Below are 24,974 nucleotides of genomic sequence, written 5' to 3' on the forward strand. Positions count from 1 at the left end.
GCAAACATGTCCCATCCCAAGAAGGTTCTAGACCTCAGCTGAGAAATTGTCGGTAACTGGCTCCCTGCAGTGTCCCTACTGTCCACACAGGAGGATGGGGACACCCACTGTCCCCTCCATAGGGCCTGTCAGAGGCAGCTCAGAGCCAAGCTGTGGACTTACCTTGGCTCCAGAAATGCCAGTTCCCCTTGTATAAGCACTAGCCACAGGTATTGTGAGAACCCTCAAAGGAGATGGGTGTGCCCAGGATTGCCCAAGACACAGGTTCTTGGGGACTCAGTGGCAAAAGGATGTCTCAGGTAGAAGCGAGATAGATAATTCCCACACCCCTGAGCAAGAGGAAGGGTTTATATGCTAAGCTGGACAATGTGACCCACAGCTACCTCAAACCTGAAGCTTGCACCTTGGCTTCCTCAAACACTGCTAACAAGTCCAGGGTCAGTACAAACGCAATATGGGCATCAGAGCTTGACAGGAAATGCTTGGATGACTATCATAACAGAGTCAGGCCACCATTATCACACAAGATGATAGGATCAGAAAGAATCAGGAGCCATATGGTGGTGGGGTGCAGAAGTTACCAAAGGGGCAATGGACTAGCCAATGAGGGGTTGTGACCAGGTTCTGTGCTTGGGGATGCCGTTAGAAGGATGTGGCTACCCAGGGTTTCTGTTGCAAGAAGGGGTGTTGGGCAGGAACTGGGACAAGGGAACAACACTGGGCACCAGGTCCACGGAGGCATAGTAGAAAGGTAAAATCATGTTTTCCCTGCATGACCCACTGCACCCCAGCCCTAGGGACAAGGAGAGTGTACATTAGTGATAAACTTAGCGCTGGAAAAAGTGCCTTTGAAAGATGTGAAATGTCAAACTAAGGGATCAGGAGTTTGATGGGTCCCTGACAGGATGACAGATAGAGAGGGGGGCCCAGCTAGGTAGTAAAGATAGCAAGAGAGGCTGGAGAGATGGTGCTGGCTGCTCTTTCAGGGGACCTGAGTTCAAGTCCAAGAACCCGTGAGAACAGCTCAAAATCGCCTGTACGGCCGGGGTTTCCAACACCTCTGGCGCCTTGGTTACCTGCACATGTACAAATCATCCATAGTTAAAGATAATAAAAATCAACCTTAAAGGGGGAAACGGCAAACTTCCAATATGGCAATAGTCCACCTTCTTCCTCAGCCTCCGGACCTGAGACAAAAGCTGGCAGATTAAAACAAAGGCCTGGCAGGGTCTTTTTCTCCTGCCAGGAGAACTCCTGTCCTGACAAGTTGAAGGTCTGTCTGGTTGGGACATCGTTCATGAGAATTCCTGGAAATAAACTGTGTCTGCAAAAACTGACTAGCTAAAACTACAGTGATGTGGAGAAGTTGGAATGTTGCAGGTCTGGAAGCTAATTATCTTCTCTTGGGCTAGCTCTGGCTCCCAGAACAACCCCTTCACCCACCTCTATGTCTGACTCAACATCCCATGAATAATAGATAAAGGAATCTGGGGATGGAGAGATAGTTCAACGGTTAACGCTAACTGTTCTTCCAAAGGATCCAGGTTCAGTTCCCAGGACCCACATGGCAGCTCACAACTATCTGTGTAACACCAGCAGGATCCAATGCCCTTACACAGACACACATGAAGGCAAAACACCAATGTACATAAGGTAAAAATAAATAAAAAATCATTGAAAGGAATCTTTGGAATCTATTAATTTAACAGACCACTGGTTTACACAAGCCCCAAAGCTAAGAATGGCATCAGACATCTTAGGCCTATAGAAAAGCCTCTCCCTTCTTGCTCTAACCTCTTACCTGGTGTTCCCACCAATGCTTTGTTGTTGTTGTTGTTTTGTTTTTGTTTGTCAAGGCAGGGTTTCTCTGTGTAGCCCTGGCTGTCCTGGGACTTGCTCTGCAGACCAGACCAGCCTTGAAACTCAGAGATTCGCCTGCCTCTGCCTCCTGAGTGATGGAATTAAAGGTGTGCGCCACTACTACCCAGCCACACCAATGTATTTAAAACTTGCCTTGATTTATGACTTTCTTTGTTCTGTAAAACTATAACATTTCATGAAACTGCTTCCACATTGGGACATGGAATTTAAGGTAACCTAAACCTTGTTGTAACCTGCTTAAATTCTGTAGCCCCTCTGTTGATACCTACTTTATTTCTTACCATAACTATGGCTCCTCTGTTAACACCCGCTGTAACCGTTAGCATATCAGCCACCCTGCCTTTGTTCAAACTGATCAACTCTAAATTATGATACAAAAGCACCTCACAAAGACCCTTAAAAAAATTAAATAAATAAAAAACCCAGCCCTCAAGGAGAAGCCAGCTTAAATATTCCTTTAATGTTTTCCACTTTTATTTTATTTCATTAGGTTTATTTATTTTACTTTGTGTATATGAGTATTTTGCCTGTACGCATGCATGCCTATTGTCTGGAACTGGGGTTACAGATGGTTAGAAAGCTGGGAATTGAATCCCATCCTCTGTATGAGCAACAAGCACTCTTAACCTCAGCCATCTCTCTAGCTTCTTGCTTTCCGCTTTTAATTTGGCTCTTTTTAAAATTGGCTTATTGAGGATGAGTGGCTGGACCTGTGTTGGGACACAGGTTGCGATCTGGCTAGTTTTATGTCAACATGGACACAAGCTGGAGGGAGCCTCAACTGAGAAAATGCCTCCTTAAGATTTGGCTGTAAGGCGTTTTCCTAAGTAGTAATTGATGGAGGAGGGCCAAGTTGCTTTGGTCATGGTGTTCATCACAGCAATAGTAACCCTAACTAAGACAACCCCCCAAGTTTTATACAAAATGTTAACCACGAAGGGCCATGGGTAGATTTTGGGGTGTCTACTCGGTACAGTTAGTTGGCCTCCGCAGAGGAAAGCTGGAAGCTCTCAGCAGCTGCTGAGTCATTTACTCCAGGGACATTCTCCTCTACCCTGTGAAGGAGAGTTTGGACTTTGAAGAAAATCTGAACCTTTGAAAGTCTCTTTTTTTTTTTTTTTTTTTTGGTTGGTTTTTAAGACAGGGTTTCTCTGTGCAGCCTTGGCTGTCCTGGAACTCTCTCTGTAGACCACTCACAGAGATCTGCCTGCCTCTGCCTCCTGGGTGCTGAGATTAAAGGCGTGAGCCACCGCACCAGGCTGGGAAGTCTCTCTCTCTTTTTTTTTTCCTGGTGCACCTCAGACTTTTGTTAATCCCACCATCGCCCAAATTCTTTAGTCAAATTATGCAAGCTTTATTTTCTATCAGACAGGGCTATCTCCCAAAAGCAGGTTTTGAGAAAACAGCATTGAACAGAGGAGAAGGTGGGCTTCATGTCAGCCCCCAAACTGCACGGCTTGGGGGAGGGTCGAGGGTTGGGGGATTTCCAGAGGAATTTTGGTAAGGTAGGAACTTGGCTGAACATTTCAAAATTATTTGGCAGAGTGTCTTATCAGGTTGGATAAGGTTCAGGGTATAGGGTGTGGAACATGTCAAATTCCAGGAAATAGGTCAACCAGTCAAATTTAAGTTTTACAGAAAACAGGAATAAACTTATTTTGACCTTGTATTGAGATAGCTTCTAATCTTAAGATGAAGTCAGGCTACTTTGTCACTTTGCTCTCCTGCTTGTGTTTTGATGCTTTTAAGCAATGTTTTGTTGTTGCTGCTGTTGTTTTTGTTGCTTGCTTGCTTTTGTCATTGTTTGTCTTGTTTGAGACATGGTCTCATCATGTAGCCTTGGCTGGCCAGGAACTCTCAAGTAGACCCGGCTGGCCTCAAACTCATAGAGATTCGCCTGCCTCTGCCAAACAAGTGCTAGAATTAAAGTGTTACCATGCCCAGATCAATTTGAGGTTCTTTTGAAACATTTTCAGTAGTTGTCACTTGGTACCTGGCTTTGACTTTCTGTGTTCTGGAACAATATATGGGGGGTAATTGTTAAACAGAGAAACATGGTATCTGTGGTGGTGAAAGGGAAAGATCTGTCAGTCACTGGAACCTGACTGTCATTCAAAGTCAGGTAGAGAGGCAGAGGTAGAGAGGCAGAGGTCTGCCATTCCTGCAGTGAGTGGCTTCGGGGGACATAGTCTTGGGTTTGCTTTTTCCCTGGCTATGACCTGTGCAGAAGGGACCTGTCAGCTTCATGTGGGAACATAGCTTTATAGAGTGATGAGTCTCTTAAAGGGACAGGCTCAAAATCTAACCATAATGTCATTTCTAGAACAGGCGTTGTCAATGTGAAAGCTCTTTTGAGTAAATCTGGAATTCTGTTGAAGTATTTGGGACATCTCCCATGGGGCAGAAGAGGTTTGGGCTCTCTTGAGCAGCTGGGTTCTATTGGACCGATTGAAATAGAGAAACAAGAGTCTTGAGATATGCCATGGTAATATTGAAAACCATGAGAATATTATGTTGGGGTATCTGCCAAGGAGAGCTGCAGAGTGGAAACTGCCTGAGAGAGAAGTGTGTTGCACCGGAGGGACAGTGCCATCTATGCCCTTTGACATGGGACATGGAGTCACAGGATTTGGAGTGTGCCCGATGGGTTTTAGTCTTGCTTTTGCCCAGCATTTCCATCCTATGCTCCCTTTTCTCCATTTTGGAATGTGCGAACATTACAGCACAGATGAAACATTCGTCCGAGGCCACAGAGTGAAGGAGGACTATCCAGTCTGCAAGCCTTCAGGCTGAGCTCTTTGGCTCAGCCCTGGGCTCTTTACCACAGTGGCCAAATGATCGTATCTTTATTGTCAGAGGAAAAAAAAAAAAAACCAACTGTTTGTGTGTGTGGTACTGGAGATTAGACTCAGTGCCTCATTCATGTCAACTAAGCTACATCCTCAACCACAAGAGAATACTTTAAAATAAAATGAAACTTGAGCTGGGCAGCAGTGGCACACAGCGTTAATCCCAGCATTCAGGAGGCAGAGGCAAAGCAAGATCTCTGAGTTCGAGGCCAGCCTGGTCTACAGAATGAGTTCCAGGACAGCCAAGGCTACACAGGTTTTGAGAAACCTGTCTCAAAAATAAAAATAAAAAACTTGAGAAAATCCTGTCCTTTGAACAGTGAACATTTTTTTCTTCCTCCTTTATTTCTTGTGGGTTGATTTAATTTTCAGACTAGCCAATTGAATTAAACCTGTGAGGTCAGCCCCCAGGCAATGGGGGAAAGGTGCAGTCACTACCTGAGTTAGAGTAAAACACAAACGGAAGATGGGTGGTGGTGGCGCGCGCCCACGCCTTTAATCCCAGCACTTCAGAGGGAGGGGTAGACAGATCTCTGAGAGTTTGAGGCCAGCCTGATCTACAAAGTGAGTCCAGGACAGCCAGGGCTACACAGAGAAACCCTGTCTCAAGAAAGCAAACAAGCAAACAAACAAAGCACTTCCAGTCTTCATGTGTTCCATCTTCTGAGCACACCCTCTTGATTAAGAGTTAAGTTAGCCTTGTCTGGACACTTCAGTTGGAGTGGTGGTCATTTTTTTTTGTGACCCGGAAATTATTTCTAATGGGAACTATGTTTGACTCTTGAATTTTTTTTATTTGTTTGTTTTGGTTTTTCTTTTCTTTTCTTTTCTTTTTTTTTTTTTTTTTTTTTTTTCACAGCCTTGGCCGTCCTGGACTCATTTTGTAGACCAGGCTAGCCTCAACCTCACAGAGATTAACCTTCCTCTGCCTCCCCCGAGCGCTGGGATTACAGGTGTGTTCCACCGTGCCTGGCTTGTTTATTTTTAAAATGTTATGTATGTGGATGTTTCGCCTGCATGTATGTGTGTGCACCACTTGCATACCTGCCCCTATGGTGGCCAGAAGAGGGCACAAGATCCTATGGAACCGGAGTTACGGATGGTTGTGAACTGCCGTGTGGGTGCTAGGAATCAAACCCCAGTGCTCTGGAAAAGCACCAGTGCTCCTAACTGCTGAGCCAACTCTCCAGGCCTTTGTTCATCTTTTTAAGCTCATTTTGAGCTGGTAATCATGATTGGAATGCCTTTTTTAAATGTTTGAGTGTGTATATGAACATGTTTAGGGTATTTGAACTACGGAAGAGGAAGTTCTCTGTGTCTATTTTTTAAACCCAAAGTCCAAGGATTAAAGAAATAATAATAAATTTAAAAAAAAAAAACAAAACCTTTTCTCGACTTTACCTCTGAGAAGATTCTTACAGGGAGCCCACCAGAGATGACCACTCAGACACAGCTTCTGGCCTATTTAAAATCTTTATTTCAACCAGCTGAGACTACACCCTACTCCTAACCCTGAAATTAACTAGCAAGAATAGAAGCTGCTCTCATAATTGACATGATCACAGCCGAAAGTAGGCCAATCCAAAAAAAAAAAAAAGTTAAAGCCAGGCGCGGTGGCACACATTTTTTATCCCAGCACTCCGAGGCAGAAGCAGGCAGATCTCTGAATGTGAGGCCAGCCTAGTGGGCAGAGTGAGTTCCCGGACAACCAGGGATACACAGAGAAGCCCTGTCTCAAAAAAAGAAAGAAAGAAAGAAAGAAAGAAAGAAAGAAAGAAAGAAAGAAAGAAAGAAAGAAAGAAAGAAAGAAAAAGGAAGGAAGGAAGGAAGGAAGGAAGGAAGGAAGGAAGGAAGGAAAGAAAAGAAAAGAGAAAAGAAAAGAAAAGAAAAGAAAAACCAATCAGTATGTCTTCTATCTTCTACTATACCTCTGTGCTTATTAAGATGTCAAACAAGCTACCCATAAGTTTATTAAAAGAGAAACTGTGGAACTGCTTCTGACATGAACTGATTGGCCTGCTCTTTGATCACCTCCCCCTAACGGGGAGCAGCCTTACCAGGCCACAGAGGAAGACAATGCAGCCACTCCTGATGAGACCTAACAGACTAGGATCAGAAAGAAGAAAAAGAAACCCTCCCCTACCAGTGGACTTGGGGAGGAGAGTGTATGGAGAAGGGGAAAGAAGGGAGGGATTGGGAGGGGAGGAGGGAGGGAACTAGAGGGGGGATACAAAGTAAATAAATTATAATTAAAAAATTAAAAAATAAATAAAAAGGTAAGTAATGGAGAAAAGCGGAGAAAGGTTATTTAATCAGTGTGTCCACATTGGGAATAAAAAAGTTCAGAAAATCTCAAAAAAAGAGAGAGAGAGAGAGAGAGAGAGAGATACTATGACAGCTTGCTTAATATATGACCATGATATGGAATTGCTTAGGGTTTCAGAACACAGCATTTGGAAAAAAAAGTCTGACACTCACAGACAGAATCTCAGCAGCATACCTTCTATCTTCTTTGACATTTATTGGAGAATGAGAGAGGAGAGAGAGAGAGAGAGAAAACACAGGTGAGCATGGCTTGAATAGCCTAGTTCAAATCTAATATAAGCATTCTAATAAAATTCAGTGTCTGTAAGTGCTCTTTGTGGTTTATTCTATCTGGTTTTAATGGCTGCTCCTCCCTATGACTAGGCAATGTTTAAGTGCTATGACCTGTTAACCTGATTTTAAAACTTGACTGTGTTTATATGTCTTGTTCTCATCTGCAGCCTAAGTATTCTTTAGGTGACACAGAGTTCCTATGTCTAAAGCAACAAGATAGATTGTTTTGTTTTGTTTTGTTGGGGGAGGGGTCTCACAATGTAGCCTTGGCTATCCTAAGACTCTCTGTATACCAGGCTGGTCCCAAACTCACAGAAATCTACCTGACTCTGCCTCCCAAGTTCTGAGATTAAATGTGTGCACAACACCCAGCTACAAGATAGGTTTTGGTTTCATTTTGTTTTTAAGATTCTATTTATTTTAGTTTTCTGAGAATGAGTGTAATGCCTGTATGTGTTACCATGTGTGTGCAGTACCCCTGGAGACCAGAAGAGGGTATCATCAGATCCCCTGGAACTAGACCTACCAATGGTTTTGCTAGGTACAAAGCAGGCCACCAAAATGGCAGTGCTAGTGACAGTGTCCTCAGAAGAATTCTTATTGGGTAAACAGAAACCCAACTCAGCATCCTTCAGGAATTCCATATGGAATTTGCCATATGGAATTTGCCAGGAAAGCCACTCCTTCCTCATCTACGCTGATGTTTAACTACCTCCAGCAGGGACATCTAGTTCCTGATTAACACAAACAGCCTGCCACAGATCAAAGCCCCCAGGCTGTTCTGGCCTGTGCTCTCCTCCTCCTCCCCTGGCCTCTTCTCTTAAAATGGATGAGGCTTTTCCCCTGGCTGTTGCCCTTTGCTCCTGAGAGACAGCCTGGCAGTTTCATCCTGCAAACTGCCAGGTCCAGTTTGGTGGCTTCGCTGTGCCCTCACAGTTCTGAGCTGCCATGTGGGGGCGATAAGCCAGTATCCTGCAGAAGAGGATTGCTTGCAGCAGCTGAGCCATCTCCACAGCCCCTACAGGATGCTCTTAAATAAATTTTTAAATTGTAAATTTAAGACATGATTGCATGCTTCATCCAAATAATAAGTTGTCCTACGCTTTCTAATGTCTGTGTTTCACACTTTCGGCTACTTAGGAAATGTCTTAGTCTTAAAGTCAAGATCTATTTAAGGATTGGTCTGTGCGGAAGTCTTTAAATGCTTTGTATTAATACCTTTAATACCCTATGTATCTGACTGGAAACATGTTTAGCTGTTCCTAAACTTTATACATTATGCAAAATTGACAACACTGTTGCTCATGGGGAGCTGCTTCAGCAGGTCAGAGCCAGGCTCAGCAGTGGGCCCAGCAAGCCACAACATGCCCTCCTTCCCTTTGTGAGAAGCAAGTTAGGGACACGGAGACCCACCATGCCAACTGAAGCGTGAACACACGGGGACAGGAAGTACACTCGGGCTTTAGTCTAGTCTACATGGGGCTGTGTCTTGTTTTCATTGGCTGGTGTCCAACCCCACAGTCTTTCGTGATTGGCTAGTGTCAAAAGAATCAGCACAAAGGAAATGAAGGAAAAAGAGAGGAATGGGCCACTTTAGGGCTTGAACATAAACAACGGTTTTTACCAAATTGGGGAATCAAAACATTTGCATAAAGGTAGGGGAAAATAAAAAGATTTTCGTTCCTTATCATAAACACAAGTTTTATGGTATTTAATAAAAAGATGAATATTTACTGTTCCCCACACATTTGGTGGGGTGTCAAGCTGACTAGCATAGCTAACTCTGCTAAGGATAAAAAGTACAAGAAAATCACATGACAGTATCTGGCTGAGAAAGGCAGTCAAGGAAACTGTGGAAAGCCTTCCGGTCCACCAAGCTGTACCGAAGCTTTCACTTTTACAAGAACAATTGATAAAAATAATGGACTCTTTTCATACAGCTACTGGTTCCTGAAACCAACTGGCTCCCGCTTAAAATGATGATAGGAATCAGAGACCTCCCACCCTCTGTACAAAGGTTTCATAACACGTATAATATAATGCTGACATCTTTGTGTCTTACAGATTTTTAAAAAGGAATTTTAATATTGTCATTCTAGGAGCCAGAAAGCTTAGTAGTTAAAAGCCCTGGCTGTCCTTCCAGAGAGTGCAGGTTCGATTCCCAGCACTGAAATGGGTTCACAACCAACTCCAGTTCCAGAGGCTCTGAACCTCCTTGGGTACCTCTGGTCTCCTTGGGTACCAGGCCTGCATGTGGTACAGAAATATGCATACAGGTTACATGTATAAAATAAGTAAGAAATGTAGTTACCATAATGATTTATTCTACCAAGCCAAAGAATTCCTTTCTTATTTTATTTTTATTTTTTTGCTTTAGAAGTAGCCTCTAGATGTGACTAGTCTGACTCCAACATGATATCAACGGGAGGCCTGCCTGTTTCTGAAGAGAAACAGGATGAGTGGGATGAGGGGAGGGGAAAGAGGGAAAGTGGGAAGGGAGTAAAAGGGAGGATATTTAAAAAGTAAATTCATTAATTAATTTCTAAAATGTAAGCATTCAAAATATTGAGGCAAATCAATAAATACATACATACTTACATATATAAAAACAATGTTTTTAAGTTAAAAAAAAAGTACCCTCTATATAGTTCTTCTGTGTCTTGATGCTAATTGTTGGCTCTGAGTATAGATGCCTATGGAAGCCTTCTAAAGACTGACAGAGGCTAAATATTTGTCAGCCATACCTGATTATTTAATGTTCAAAATAGCTTTACTCCCGTGGGTTGTATTTTTGTAGAGCCGTATAACTAAACTGTTACCCTTCTACAGAAGCGCAGCTCCTCACAAAGAAACCTGAATGACATTCTTTAGATGCCAGGACATTGCCCACCCAACAAGCAGAGTGTCGTTCAGTCATGGCTGACCTAAGAGCCTTTCCTTCTATACCTCTGTTGCTTAAACCGAACCTAAAGAGTTTATTGGAACTAACTCCTTGACATGTGTCACTCAACTCTCCTGCCCACCACCACCAATGTGTGACTCAGACCAACCAGGACGAATTTTTCATCATGGGACAATGACAAACAAATTATTAGATGGCTAGTCAGCAAGGTCTTTAGAGACTATTGTTCAGACATGGGGAAAGATGTTAGAACGGAAATCAAGTCCCACTGGCAGTGCTTGCCTATAATCCCAGCACATGGGAAGCTGAAACAGGAGATTGTTAAATTTGAGGCCAGTCTAGGCTTCATGAGGAGACCCTGTCTCAAACCAGTGAGATGGGAGTTAGTCGCTTGTGCCAGGCCTTCCAAAAGTAACTAAAATCCAAGAAGTTGTGAAAAAAATGATTCTTATGTGTGGTTACCAGACACTAATTAAATGCATTTTTAATCTTGGTGCCTACTTCCATTTTTTAAATTATGTTTTATAGATCTAGTCCACCTCAAGACTGAGGTACAGAAAGTGGGGAATTCTAACTGGCCTCAGAGACTCTGAGTTCACACCACTCCAGGACTGTGCCTACACCTCAAAGACCACTCTGACCACCTTCATTTACTCAGTCAGTTCATTGAGACAAACACAGCCACATAGCATCCCAACCCCACAGGGACCTGAGCATTCCTGTCAGCAGGGAAGGACAGGCCCAGGATGGAAGGGGTAGGCCGCAGGGCAAGGAAGGGCCTAGGAAGAAAAGAACAGAGGAGCCAGGAAGCTGTCTCCATAGATTAGCAATGTCTGGTGGAAGTATTTACTCAGTGTGCAGACAAATCCAAGCTAAGGAACTCTGGGCTCTGGAGAAAATTGCTGCAGTCCCTCCCCCAGCTGACCACACCCACCTGCATCCATTTGTTTTTCTTCCAGAAGACCAAGAGCCCTCCTGTCAGAGGCAAAGCACTAGGATCCAGCCTCCCTTGAAAGGCAAGGCATTCTGGAAGGTCACGGCTGGGCCTGGACAACTCACAAAACAGGGGCCTCCGCCTGAGGTGCCAGCACACAGCATGTCCTCAAAGATGATCCTAGTTTTGTTACATTTTCTTCCTGTCATCCTGCTCACAGGCCTTGTCATCCTGAATGGGGGACTGCACTTCATACTGCTGATAGGAAGGCCACAGAGGCACTGGAGGAAGGGTGGAGGAGTCAGGAAGCAGGAGAGGCATGTCCCCCAACCCTAACAGACTCACTTCATGCCAGTCACATTGGCCCTGACCTTAATGTGCTGGCCTGGAGTGAGTCAGAGCCTCCATTTCCCCAGATATCCTGGATGGGACCATGATCCCAAGCTATCTTTATAGACATAAACTTATTTCTATTTTTAAAAGGTTTAGAGTCTAAAGGGGCAGGGCTACAGCCCCTCCGAATTCATGTCCGCCTAGAAGTTTAGAATATGACTTTATTTGAAGCAGGCATGGAGACACAGGCTCATTATAACCTTAGCCTTTGAGGATGAGGCAGGAGGATTGGAAGTCTAAGGCAGCCTTGATTACCTAGTGAGCTTATGCCGGATTTGGGGTGGGTCCTAACTCCCATGTAAGAGTTCTTGTAGGAGACAGGAGAGAACCCAGAAGGGGCAGCCACATGGAAACACAGCTGAGATCAGTGACAAAGCCACAAGTGATGGCGTGTGGAGCTGGAGAACCTGGGAGGGACAAGGACCATGCCCTGGAGCCTGAGGTGGTACCGTGGCTTCAGACACTCCAAGGTGAGAGTTCACTGCCACGGCTTGCACCCGGGGTCTATGATGCATGGCTATAACATATCCAGGAAACAGGTACGTGTGCACCTATCTCTGGCTCCCCAGAGGTGCCCAGATCCTGTGAGGAAGTGATGTTCCTTTAGGGAGGTGTCTTATCAGGCTCCCTCCTGCATGGCGTGGAGCAGGAAAGCAGCAGCAGCTTCAAACCAGGGCAACCCCACTTGGTTCTGCCTCAGCTACTTGCTGACCATGAGATCTGAAAATGCCTCTGACTTTTGTGAGCATCTCATGGGTGTCCAAGAAGCCCACCCAAGGCAACAGCGGAGCTGTAGGAGAGCCTTGCATCTCCCCATTTGTTTCTATACTACAGGCTAGCCCTCTGGGGAGGGACGTGGAAGGAGAGACTGTGAGATGTCCCCTCTGTCTATCTGTCCACCCCAGCTAGGCTTACCATTTTGAAGGTCACCCCAGCCAGCCAGCCAGCACTGGTCAGTTGAGTTAAAGGTTGAGTTGTCTTTTGGCAGAGAGGCTGGCTGGACAGACTTGGATATGATCAAAAGGGCAGTCAACTTCAGCAGGGCCAAGTCAAACCTCTTAGTAAAAGCATTGAAGTCAGGGTGGTTGAGGATCGTGCTGGTGTTTAGAAGTTCCTTGTAGAGGTGTATTTCCCCCACCTGGACCAGGTATAAGGCTGGGTCGACATCCTGGCTGAGGAAAGACTGACCCTGGGTGGCTCAGAGGCAGCTGGGCTGGGGTAGTGCACTTTCTACATTCTATACCCAACAGATGCCCCCAACGGTGTCTCACCTTTGGACGCAGCGGGCAGCAGTCAGTATCCACTGTGGATGGATGATGGAACCCCCACAGGTGTGTCCCAGAAGCCTTGTAACTGTGAGTTCTCAGGTGCATGGCCACCTCCCCGGCTGGGTTCGGTGACCCCCTACGATACCCACTGGCTTGCTTCTGGAGACAAACGCTAAAAGCATTATGAACAAGTCAGGGAACCAGGGCCAGCCTCCTGTCACCCCCACCCTGGACCAGATGTTGCCACTCAGTGCTCAGGTAAGGCCTAAGAGTGAACAGCTGGGGGCCAGGAGAGTGTTCCAGATGCAAAACTTAGGATTTCCCAGGCAGGAGAGCCAGAACATCTGCAGGGGCGATGGGACCATGAGAAGTGCAGGGCCTCAGTCACCACAGGCACTCAGCTCACCTCCCTGCAAGCCCCCCTCAGCACCCCTTTGTCTTCATGAAAAAAAAAATGGTTTGGGCTTGGTGGGGTCTTCCTGAAACCAAGATGGCACTCAGAATATGGGCCTCTGTATCTCCCTGCTCTGGACCCACAGTGCTCCTGGCCACTGGGAGGTCCCATGCCACCTGGATCCCCTGCCCAGCCCAGCCCAGCACTTCACAGCCAGTGAAGACATCTGACAGCACCTGAGGGCATTTCTGGTTTGGAGCCCGTTTGAAGGCATCGCTGGCACTCACTAGGCAGAGGTCAGGGGTGCTGCCAGACCCTGGGGTCCTCCCACTTCACATCTCCACTGTGTCCCAATAAAATGACCCCAGTCTGGCTGCAAACATGTCCCATCCCAAGAAGGTTCTAGACCTCAGCTGAGAAATTGTCGGTAACTGGCTCCCTGCAGTGTCCCTACTGTCCACACAGGAGGAGTGGGACACCCACTGTCCCCTCCATAGGGCCTGTCAGAGGCAGCTCAGAGCCAAGCTGCGGACTCACCTGGGCTCCAGAAATACCAGGTCCCCTGGTATGAGAACCACTCACAAGGTGTTTATGAAACCCCCAAAGCAGGTGGGTGTGCCCAGCTTGCCTACGGCACAGTCTTTTGGAGACTTAGCGATAGAAATATCTCCAGTGGAAGACAGACAGATGATTCCCACACCCCTAGGCAAAAGGAAGGGTTTATATGCTAAACTAGACAAAGGTGACCTCCAGCTACCCGGAGTGAACCCTGACTTTCTCAGACACCGTTAACATACCCAAATTCAGTAAAAAGAGAACCTGAGCACCAGAACCTGCCAGGAAATGTTTAGATGACTGACTATCTTAATGACTTTGTTTATGCTGTAGGGGTTGGCACCTGTGCCAGGGTCACCTAACTGGCAAGGTGGAAGTGAGGGCCAGCATGGACATGGCCAAGCAGAGCCAGGCCTCCTTTTTACTGGTGGAACACGATCCTTTGAACAGATGTCTTCATTGGATTATCTGTGGCTGATCACAAGAGGCCATCCCTTAAATCGGTTGTTGCCTGTTGGCATTCCCTCAGAGAAGAAGGGGTAGAGACAGGCGTTGGATCCCTGCCTGAGAGTGCTCATCTTTCTGCGGCTGAAGGAGCAGCTGGGACTGTCAAAGAATGCAGCACCTCGGAAGTAAGTTTCCCAGGTTGCACTGGGGCAATAGGAACAAACATGTTTTCTCAGTTTCAGCCCACAAAAGCTGTAGAAGGAGACCAGGCTACACATTGAGCTGGTCAAACTTGACAATGTTGTAAGTTGCATTCCAGTGGTTCTGGTTTTGAGAAGATACAAGATTGAGGAGGTCATGGAAAGCAGTTGAAGATCGCTCTTCTCTTTACACATAAGAAAAGCTAAATATGTAGGTCTAAAAATGTTTTTTTTTAATAGAATCTCATAATTGAGAGTCTTTGGGGGCTTTTTGGAGTTGGGCCTATTTTATATGACACGAACAGATGAGACTTTGGAGACAGCGAATGGAAAGTTATGGCTTAAAACGGCATATCTGTGTATCGAGCTGACCAGGGGAGAATTGTGCCAGTTAGTTTCGTCGATGTGACTGTCTTAGCCAGTGGTCTACTGCTGTGAAGAGATTCCATGACCAGGGCCACTCTTATAAAGGAAAGCATTTAGCTGGGCCTTGCTTACCGTTTCAGAGGATTAGCTCATTCGCCACAGTGAGGAGCATGTCATCAAGCAGGCAGATGTGGTGCTGGAGAAGTAGCTGAGGCTCTTTACCTGGATCCGTGAGAAGCAGAAAGAGACCCTCGGCTTGGAATGGACTTCTTGAAACCTCAAAGCCCACCACCGGTGACGTATTTCCTCCAACAAGGCCACGTCTCCTGATCCTTTCAAAACTTCACCACCCCCGGGGTGACCAAGCCCTCAAAGGTTTCAGCCTAGGGAGCCGCTCTCATTCACGCTACCACAACGACACAAGCTAGAATCACCTGGGGAGAGAGCCGTAAGGAGAAACTATCTGGATCAGGTTGGCCTGTGGGCATGTCTGTGCGGTGCTGTCTTTATTGCTAACTGGTGTAAGACACAGCTCACTGTGCGTAGCGCTGTTCCCTAGGCACAGGTCCTGAACTGCGTAAGAGAGGAGCCAGCTGGCCGAGGGCAAGGGTAACAGGTATTCTCCCCCAACAAAAAGAGCCAGTTCAAGCCAAATTAAAGCATAAAGGCGGACTTGACTGTGGATGTGATGCTCTAAGTTTCTACCTTGACTTCCCTGAGATAATGGATTTTGACCTGGAGTTGTGACCCAAATAAGCCCCTTCTGCCCAAAGTTGCTTTGTCGGGATAGCTTATCATAGCACCAGAAATGAAGTTAGAACAGCCTCCCCCCCCCCTCTTCTCTTTGCTCTTTTCTTTCCTTTCCTTTTCTTTTCTTTAAGACAGGGTTTTCCTATGTAGTTCTGGCTGTCCTGGAACTTATTCTGTAGACCAGGCTGGCCTCGAACTCAGAGATCTACCTACCTCTGCCTCCCATGTGGGATTAAAGGCTTGAGCCGCTGCAGCCACCACTGCAGCCGCCACCCCCCACCACCACCACCTGGCTCCTAGAATGGCCACTTCTATGCAGCTCTGCTCTAATTGCACAGTGCCCTCTGGGTCTGGGAGGTGCTAGATAGAGTATATAGGCTCAGGGAGGCTCAGTTAGAGAAGGCCATCATCTCAGGAGAGCTGCGATCCTGTGCTGGGCAAAGACTCTCTGCCCCTGCTCTGGAGTCGCCCATGCTTCAGCAGCCCCTCATCCACGCTTTAAGTCAGCCCAATACACTCACCGGTTCCCCAGGGTGAACTTCAGTGGAACCATACTTTGGTGGAGGGGATAGACATTTTAAGTCTCTCCAGGGAAGGAACACTCTTAACAGGAGGCTTCCACCCAGGCCCCAGGGCCAATGACACTGCTGTGACCACTTGAACAGAGCTGGGCCCAGCCTTGGCTTTTATTATCGTTTGTCTGGTGTGCGTGGCTACGTTTTCCTGAGAGCCCTTCGTTTCCTTAGCAAACACCCTGCAGCTGAGCTCTCCCCACAGCCTCGGCGTTGTTTTAATGCTACCTAAAACTCGGCTTACGTGAAGGGATGTAAACTTTGGTGGAGGTTAGTCTACAGGAGTCTCAGAGGGATAAGAACTGCATTTTTTTGGAGGGGTTGTTTTTTTTCAGACAGGGTTTCTCTGTGTAGCTTTGGCTGTCCTGGACTCCCTTTGTAGACCAGGCTGGCCTGGAACTCACAGAGATCTCACCGGCCTCTTCCTCCCTGAGTGCTGGGATCACAAGCGTGTGCCACCTCACCTGGTTTAGGAACTCCATTCTTAGCCCTGGTCACCACTGATGTGTTCCTGTGTTGGCAGAAGTATGCAAGGGTCAAGGTGCTGTAGGGAGCAAGTTTTAAGCCAGATAGGGTTTGAAAAAGAAAAAGAAAAGCACTTTAATGTATCTGAAGTTTGTATTTGAGTTGTGTGGGGGCATGTGAGCTTTTTTTGTTTTGTCTAGATGGTTGCACATCTTTTCAGCTCTTTCCCGTTTTCAATGTCACTTTGCAGCCCCCCCCTCAGGCATGTGTGCCTGGGTTTACCTTAGTGACCTCTCTCGTTACAATAGGGCTGTTGTCATCTGGTTTGTTTTGTTGTATTTTTTTTTTCCACACAGGATGTAAGATTTACTATAGAACATGACTTGGTGGGATGCAGGACAGGACAGCAGAAGCCCTCAGGAGGGCAGGGCCTGACACTTGTCAAGAGACCACAGTTGGGAATATTTTTTTACCCCTCAGCCCTCAGAGTTGAGCCGCTTCTCAGCTACCATGTCATTAAGTTCATTTGCATTAAACTTGGTGAAAACCCCACTTCTTTGAGGTGTGTACTTCCCAGTGGCCAGAAAACGTGACTCTGCGAAAGCTTCAATCACCTGTTCCTTATTCCTCTGTCGTGTTCAGATGGATATAACGAGCTGGCCCTGGTTACTGTGTCCTGGGGCTTCTCAAAGGCACCTCTGCAGAGCCTGGCTTGGGGACAACATTCTGATCCGAGATGTTAATGGCCACCAGGAAGTTGTCTCCAAATTCCCTCGGGGGACCTGTACAGGTAACAGGCTGAACACATTCCCAAAGAGGCGGCTGTTTGCAACCATTTCGCGCAAGGTTCCCAAGAGGAAAGGAAGCTGGTTGGTTTAATCGGCTTCAGCGTCATTACTGTTTTGAGGCAGGATCTCTGCAGCCCAGGCTAGCCTTTCTGTCCAAGCTCTTTGAATGCTAGGATTATAGGTATAGAGCATACAAGGTTTTATTGGGGTACTTTTCAAGCCCTGAACTGATTACTTAACTCATCAACATTTCTCGTGAACTCCCTTCCTCCAGAAAGCCTTGGCAGTTTCTGGTTCCTGCCTTCTGAGACTCCGTGGTGTGCTAGCCACTTAAATCTGGCCAAACTGCTGCATTTGCTTTGCTTCCACCCAGGCACAAAGAAAAACTAGACCAATGATTGTGGCTTTTCAGCAGACAAAACAATACCTACGTTTCATAACAGGACTCTGAGAGCAGAAAGGTGGGTTGCATAAATCAGTTGACAAACTGCTGATGACTAATGTTTATGAGTTTTAATGAAAGAAAGAAAATTCTCCTTTACAAATACTGGAACAGACACAATTGTTGGTGACATGTTTAGGAGAGTCGCACTGCCCTGAGGTCAATGAATGTGACCTTGGCAGTGAAAATGTAGAGTCAGAGATTCCTGGATTTGTTTGTTTGTTTTCCCAAAGCGACTGCACATACCTTAACTTTTGAAAATATTTTTATTCTTTGGCTTATGATGTAGACATCTTTTGGTCCCCAAAGCAGCCCAGTTGTTTTTTGTTGTTGTTGTTGTTTTCTTTTGTTTTTCATCTTAAAATAAGATGTTCACAAAGAAAAGATGGCTCCGTTGGTGGTACTTGCCTAGCATGAATGAAGCCCTGGGTTCCACCCAGCCCGATATAATCCAGGCATGGTATAAATTCGTGATCCTAAGCACTACAGATGCAGAGGCAGGAAGATCAGAAATTCAAGGTCATCCTCAGCTAGGCAGTCTGTTGGAAGCCAGCCTGTTGGAAGTCAGCCTGGGCTACATGTAATCACAAGGAAAGCAAACAGAATGGAGAGATGGCACAGCCACCAAGAGCATGCATGTACTGGTTTCCCAGCACCCACGTGGTGGCTCACAACCCTCTGTCTCCAGCTGCTGGGGATCTGACAATCCTCCTTTGACCCCTGTGTATCAGGCACGCATGTTATACACATATATACATTCAGGCAAAACATTTTTACTCATAAAATAAAATAAATCTGAAAAAAAAAAGTAGGTTGCTTTGAATCAATGCTGAATACAGTGTAGTACTTTGAATCCCCCACATTTTTGTTCCAACAAAGCACGTTTTACCTAAGGGGTCGCTGTGTCCTTTATTTCATTTGTGTAGTGCTGACGACTGAACCCAGGGTCTTACACATGCTTGGCCAGCATCCCCTTACTGAGCTCCATCCCCAGTCCTAGGGATTTTCTTGTCAAGTACTGTTGTCCTCTTCGTTCTTTTGTGAGACAGGGTCTCACACAGCCTTGCTCTTGATAGGTGACTTTGAGCTTCTGATCCACCTGCCTCTGCCTCTTGAGTGCTGGCATTACAGGAGCGCACCACCACACCTAGTTTATGAAACCAGGGCAGGCACTCTTCCGACTGAGCTACATCCCCAGCCCACTGTTGCATCTTATAAGCAAGGGTTAATTCTCTTGTAATCAATAACTTGGTGATAACTTTCTACTTCCAGAAGTCTGTAGTAAAAATGTTAAAGTCATCTGGGTGTGGTAGCATGTGACTCTAATCCCCGCACCTGAGAGGCAGTGGGAGGCAGATCTCTGTGACTTCGAGGGCAGCCTAGTCTACAGAGTGAGTTCCAGGCCAGCCAGGACCACACAGTGAGACCATCCCAAAAAATAAAAATAAATCAAACAACAACAACCATATAGTTGTGCTTCTCAGAAACCCTTGTTAGGGTTTCACTGGGATTCCCACACATGTGGTATGGACGTACCATCTGTGGCCACAGGACCTGATACATCAGCACAGGTATCCTAGGCATGGGGGGTGGTCAGTAGTCAGGGGAGGGCATGGACACAGGTATCCTGGGGGTGTCAGTAGTCAGGGGAGGACATGGGCAGTTATCCTGGGTGTTTGAGGGAGAGGGTCAGATCGCCAGTGCAGCTAAGGCCTGGTGCTCAGCGCTAGAGGGAAACAACTTCATTCTCCACATGAAGCCACCAACACACAGCTCTGTCTGGAAGGAGGGGGCTTCTTAGACTCAGGGCCCAAGTGCCACCGACAAGGGATTTTAGTTTAAGGAGTGAGGCTTCCCTCAACAGGGAAGTCACAGACCCAGGGAGTTCCAGGATTCTGGGACGAGGTCCCTGATGGGCTGACAGGGGAAGTAAGGGACAAGGATGTTGGTGGATCCCAGGGGCACCCCACAGTGTTCCTCGGCCTCTTCTTGTGAGCGTCTCTGGTGGCCTCAGTCAGCAGGAGTCCCATAGTCACCTCAAGGCATGAATAGTGCCTTTAACACTAAGCCTTTCTATTTGCTGAGGCAGGTCATGTGTCCTTGGCCGAACTTGAGAGCCCAACCTTTCAGAACCCCCAAGGGGCTATTCTTCCAATTCAGCAAGCACCCAATATAGCCTGCTGATAGCACCAACCTCCCCTGAGCCCACTGTGCAGGAGGGGCGCCCAGCAGCTCCCCCATCCACCATGCTTTTGTGGGCATGGGTATCCCAGCAGCTGGTCTAGAGACAGTTTCAAAAGAATCAGAGAAATTAGAACTTTAGACTTAAAATATATATAAGAGTTTATTTGGAGCCAACAAGAAGGCTTGATGGGTAAAGGTGCTTGCTCTCCATCCTAAAGGCCTGAGTTCAATTCCCAGATCCCTCATGGTGAAAGAAGAGACCAATTTCCTTTAAATTGTCCTCTGACCTACACACACACACCTACACATGCAAAATAATAATAAGCTAATGGCCTTATAATAATAATAAGCTAATAATAATAATAAGCTAAATAGGGGACTGGAGAGATGGCTCAGAGGTTAAGAGCACTTGCTGTTCTTCCAAAGGTCCTGAGTTCAATTCCCAGCAACCACAAGGTGGCTCACAACCATCTATACTGTGATCTGGTGCCCTCTTTCTGGCTTACAGGCACACATGGAGGCAGAATACTATATACTGTATAAATAATAAATAAATCTTTAAAAAAATAATAATAAGCTAAATAATAATAAGCTAATGTGATGGTGTCCTCCTTTAATCCCAGCACTCAGGAAACGGACATACAGGTCTGTAAGTCTGAGACCAGCCTGGTCTACATAGTGAGTTCCAGGCCGGCCAGAACTACATAGTGAGACCCTGTCCCAAAATAAAAAAAAAAAGTAAATTTCTTTTAGTTTATTATTTTTGACAGCTTTATGGAGATGTGATTTGCGCACTGCACAACCCACACACTTAAAGAGTACAGTCCTGCCCAGCATGATAGTGCATGCCCGCAATCCCAACACTTGGGAGGCCAAGGCAAACAAGGCTAGCCTGGGCTATAGAGTGAGACCCTGTCTTAAAAGCAAAACACAGGGTGTAGTTTTGCGGGTTTTAGCTCATGCCTGGAGTGCAAGCCACCCCCACACTCCATGGAACAGCATTTTTCTCACCCTGAAAAGACACCCGTGTCCTTTAGCTGCCACCAGTCCTGACGTCTCTCCCCAACCCCCAGCAGCCACCAGCCCACTCTGTGGACTTCCTCCTCCTGGGAGAACAGACCCTGTGGGCCTTCATGACCAGCTTCATTTACTCACCTGATAGAGAGCTCCTTCCTGCTCGGTCCCTAGCCGTCCCAGGAAGCCAGGTGATGCCCTGAGTCAGTGTATAGCTTAGAGACTACCTGCTTCCGTTCCCCAGGGCTGCCTGCCCAGCGCTGTGGATATGGTGGCTTACACCCCCCCCCAGAGCTTTCTTCTGTCGTTCTGGAGGTAGGTGTCCAGGGATAGATTTTGGAGCGGGTTCACCTACTGCACCTCCCCCCTGTGTCCTTTCATGTCAGACAAGTAAGCTCTCTGGGGTCCCTGTTATAGTCACCTCCTAATGTTTCTGAGGTTGAGGTTAGAACTCCGAGACTCGAGGCAAAGCCACCACCAGTGGTAAAAAGGGGGACTTCCTTTGGCATTGGATGGCAGACATATTTGAAGGCCTCTAAAGAACCTGCCTCCTCTCATGACACCCAGCTGGGGTGAGATAGGGGGAAGCGTACGGGCCTCAAGGTGCCTGCAGAAGATTTCAAAGCATCATGGGTAGAAATAAGCACTTGAGAGCTGTAGCTGTAGCGCAGTTGGTAGAGTGCTTGCCCAGCATTCACTGAGCCCTTAGCCACGTAATGGAGTATGGTACCGCATACCCATAATACCTACAATTCCAGCACTCAGGAGGTGGAAACTGGAGGATCGGAAGTTCAAGGTGATCCTCCGCTATTTTATAAGTTCTAGGCCTGTCTGGGCTACCTATGACCCTCTTTCAAAAACCAAAATGGGCTGGGGAGATGGCTCAGTGGAAAAAGCACTTGTGCAAGCTTGAGGATTGGAGTTCAGATCTCCAGAAACTATATGAAAAGCCAGGTGGAAGCCTGGCGTGGTGGTGCAAGCCTTTAATCCCAGCACTCTTGGAGGCAGAGGAAGAGGCAGGTCAATCTCTGTGAGTTCAAGGCCAGCCTGGTCTACAAAGGAAGTTCAGGACAGCCAAGGCTAACAGAGAAACTCTGTCTCAAAAGACAAGCAAACAACAACAATAGCAAAAAGCCAGGTGGATACAGCAGTCCAACCAAAATCTTCCCAAAAGATAGAGATGGGGGATTCCTGGGGCAAGCAGGCTAGCTAAACTAGGTGAACAGACAGTCTCTGGGCTCAACCAGAGAACCTGCCTTAGTAAATAAAGTAGAAAGTGATTGAGGAAGACACCTAATGTCAACCTCTGGCTTATGTGCACACACAGACACATACAGATGAACATGCATACATGCTCATGCAAGCACAACAAACATGTAAGAGGGGAAGAAAGGATAGGAAGAACTCAGTTCTTTAGAATTTGAATGGCCACATGGGCTCAGAAAGGGGCAATTCGACACCATTATGCAAAGGCTGAAGTGTTAGGGAGACCCCCAAATCCGACCCCTGCCTACGAGCCTGAATAGGCAAGTGGGAGCGGCTCAGGACAATCCACGTTAGGGGGGCTGGACTCCACAGAATAGTGTGGACCAACTTGGTGACTGAGTGCACCTCCTTTTCACACCACCGAGGTCTCAGAGGCACTAACGGGGGCACGTTCCTCCCTACCAGTTCAACCCCCACCCTTAGGGCCATGCTCTGGGTTCAGAGGTCAAACAGACATCAATTAGACACACTACCATTTAATGGGAAACAAGATAAAAGGGGGATATGGGCTGCCCAGCTACTTTTAGCCCTCTCTCTCAGAGCTAAGGGATGCCCCAGACTCCAGACCAGGAGCACAAGGGAGTGTCACCACCATGGGAAAAGGAGGTTTAAGAAGGTGATACTGGACTAGCTGGAGAAGTGGGGAGGTCAAAAGGAGTGGCGGGGGTCTCCTCTGTTGTATAAATTCCATCTGGCCCCGCTGAGGGTTTCGGGAACGTGGGAACGTAGCAATGAATCCAAGACAGGTAGCTCGTCACACGGGTGTATACACCAGGGAAGTCAGGAAGGCCACAGCCTTTGCCCCAGCTGACCACACCCACCTGGACCCAGGAGCAGTTCCACCTGCACACCAAGGGGCCCCCGGAGTCCTCCTGTGGGAAAAGGCAGGGATCAGCACTCCAGGCATCCCATGATTCCAAGCCTGGTGGGTCCCAGTGTCCTGGGCCAGGAAGGAACAGAGGAGAAGGGCTAGGTCAGGCTGTCACCTGGCAGGAGTCCCGGCCCGCCATGCCAGCACAAAGCATGTCATCTTTGATGATCCTGGAGTTGCCGGCCAATAAAGGATCAGTCTGGTACTTGCGCTCACAGTCACTGTTTCCCACAATGGGGACGGCCACTTCCCTCAGGTGGTAGGGTGGGGGCAGCGGCACTGGGGAGAAAAGACAGTAAGAACCAGCGCTGGGGGCTTCTGCCTCTCCCCACCAGTGCTTACAATGGACATGAGGTCTTCCCGATACCCACTGTTGTTCTCGATGACACCCCAGCCAGCCACCCAGCAGAGCGTCCTCGAGGAGACCCTCTGGGAGGCGGTAGGGAGGGACACGGGGTAGACATGCTCAGACAGCACAACTGGGGTGTCCAGTTTCAGCAGAGCAATGTCTGCGCCCCCGTGGGCAGACAGCCTCTCACTGAACTTGGGGTGTCGGATGATCCGGACCACTTTCATCAGTTGGTTGTTTTCATAGAGCCTCAGCTGTCCAACTTGGACTCTAAAGCCACAGGCCTCCAGCTCTCTCCTGGGAGACAGAACAATGAACCCCTCAGAGGGGCTGAAGGGTAGGGAAATCCATCTTAGCACAGACGTAGGGATCAGGAGGGTCTCAGAAACCCTGCCTCCCATGGGAAACCCTGCTCAGAAAGGACCACCCACTCCCCAACACCCATCTGCTCCCAACCCAGGGAATAGGGGACCCCACTCACGGCTGCACACAGTGGGCAGCAGTCAGCACCCACTGTGGGTGGATGAGGGAGCCCCCACAGATGTGCTCCCATATGTCGTGCTTCATATTGTAGAACCTCAGGCTGACCTGCCATGGGAACCGGCTGTCTGAGACAGGGCAGCCCCCGACGATGCCTGCCAACTCCTGTCCTGAGCCAAGGTCTGTAGAGGCAAGTAGGGTCATTAGACACCAGACAGAGGCATCCAAGGCTTAGGAGTCAGTGAGGTTCCTGACAGTTTGACAGCCTGGCATAACCTCAGGGGATCTGGAGCAGGAAACTGAGCCTGGGACAGCATGAGGGCTGGGGGGTTAGGACTCACCAGGAGTCACAGGCGTTGTGCTCCCCAGACAGGGGAGAGTGAGGAACAGCAGCCACAGCATCCTGAAGCACATATCAAATATCTCCGGGCCCAAACACTGGCTTCTGCAGCTAGGAGACCTAAGGGCAGAGGTGCTAATGGATAGGAGCAGCTTTGCTCCACTCTCTGTCCTCCCTTGAGGCCCCCCAGGGTCCCATTTATCTTTCTTCCACAGGATGTGGGCACAGGATGCAACATCTGTACTCCAGAGGAGGCATGTTGTGGCCACACATGTCTTTTCATTGAGGCTGATATGAATTGACCAGTCAGTTCAAGTTCACAGCCTCCCAGGCAGGCAGAGTAGGATATGCCAAGCTCCAAAGCATGCCCTGCCATAGATGGGCAAGGCTGCAAACCGCATATTTGAAAGGAAAAAGGTAAGATGGGGAGACCAGTCTATAGACCCACACCCAAGGCACAGCAGGAGGGACTCTGACATGACCTCCTTCTGTCCTTGGCTATAGTCACTGCCCCTTCACCTGGCACCTGGAGCTGATGATAACCCAGGATGTAGACTGAACTTTCAGAGGTGTTATGGGGTCATTCTGACAGACATGGGGGAATCCAACAAGCACTGCAGAACTGTTGGGTCAGAGCACAAATTTGGGTCCTAGGGGACATGCCAC

General features: G+C 47.5%; 1 protein-coding gene, 1 non-coding gene and 1 pseudogene across 2 annotated transcripts; all 3 read right to left on the reverse strand.

The window, feature by feature from the left end:
- Positions 1 to 11,076: 11,076 nt before the first annotated feature.
- On the reverse strand, positions 11,077 to 18,792 carry LOC110548659 (serine protease 28-like; annotated as a pseudogene).
- LOC132646567 (small nucleolar RNA SNORA70) lies at positions 17,330 to 17,463 on the reverse strand. The gene has a single exon (XR_009584833.1). It is a non-coding gene; the product is annotated as a small nucleolar RNA SNORA70 (small nucleolar RNA).
- Positions 18,793 to 22,679: 3,887 nt separating the features above from the next.
- LOC110548724 (mastin-like) lies at positions 22,680 to 24,461 on the reverse strand. Its single transcript, XM_021637241.2, has 5 exons — positions 24,310 to 24,461; positions 23,970 to 24,150; positions 23,511 to 23,785; positions 23,255 to 23,418; positions 22,680 to 23,140 (listed from the first exon to the last, which is right to left on the reverse strand). The coding sequence occupies exons 1-5, from the start codon at positions 24,380 to 24,382 to the stop codon at positions 22,877 to 22,879; spliced, it is 957 nt and encodes a 318-aa protein (XP_021492916.1). The 5' UTR covers positions 24,383 to 24,461; the 3' UTR covers positions 22,680 to 22,876.
- Between the last annotated feature and the right edge of the window lie 513 nt (positions 24,462 to 24,974).

This window comes from Meriones unguiculatus, chromosome 11 (genome assembly GCF_030254825.1).
Source record: "Meriones unguiculatus strain TT.TT164.6M chromosome 11, Bangor_MerUng_6.1, whole genome shotgun sequence".
Classification (NCBI taxonomy): Eukaryota; Metazoa; Chordata; class Mammalia; order Rodentia; family Muridae; genus Meriones; species Meriones unguiculatus.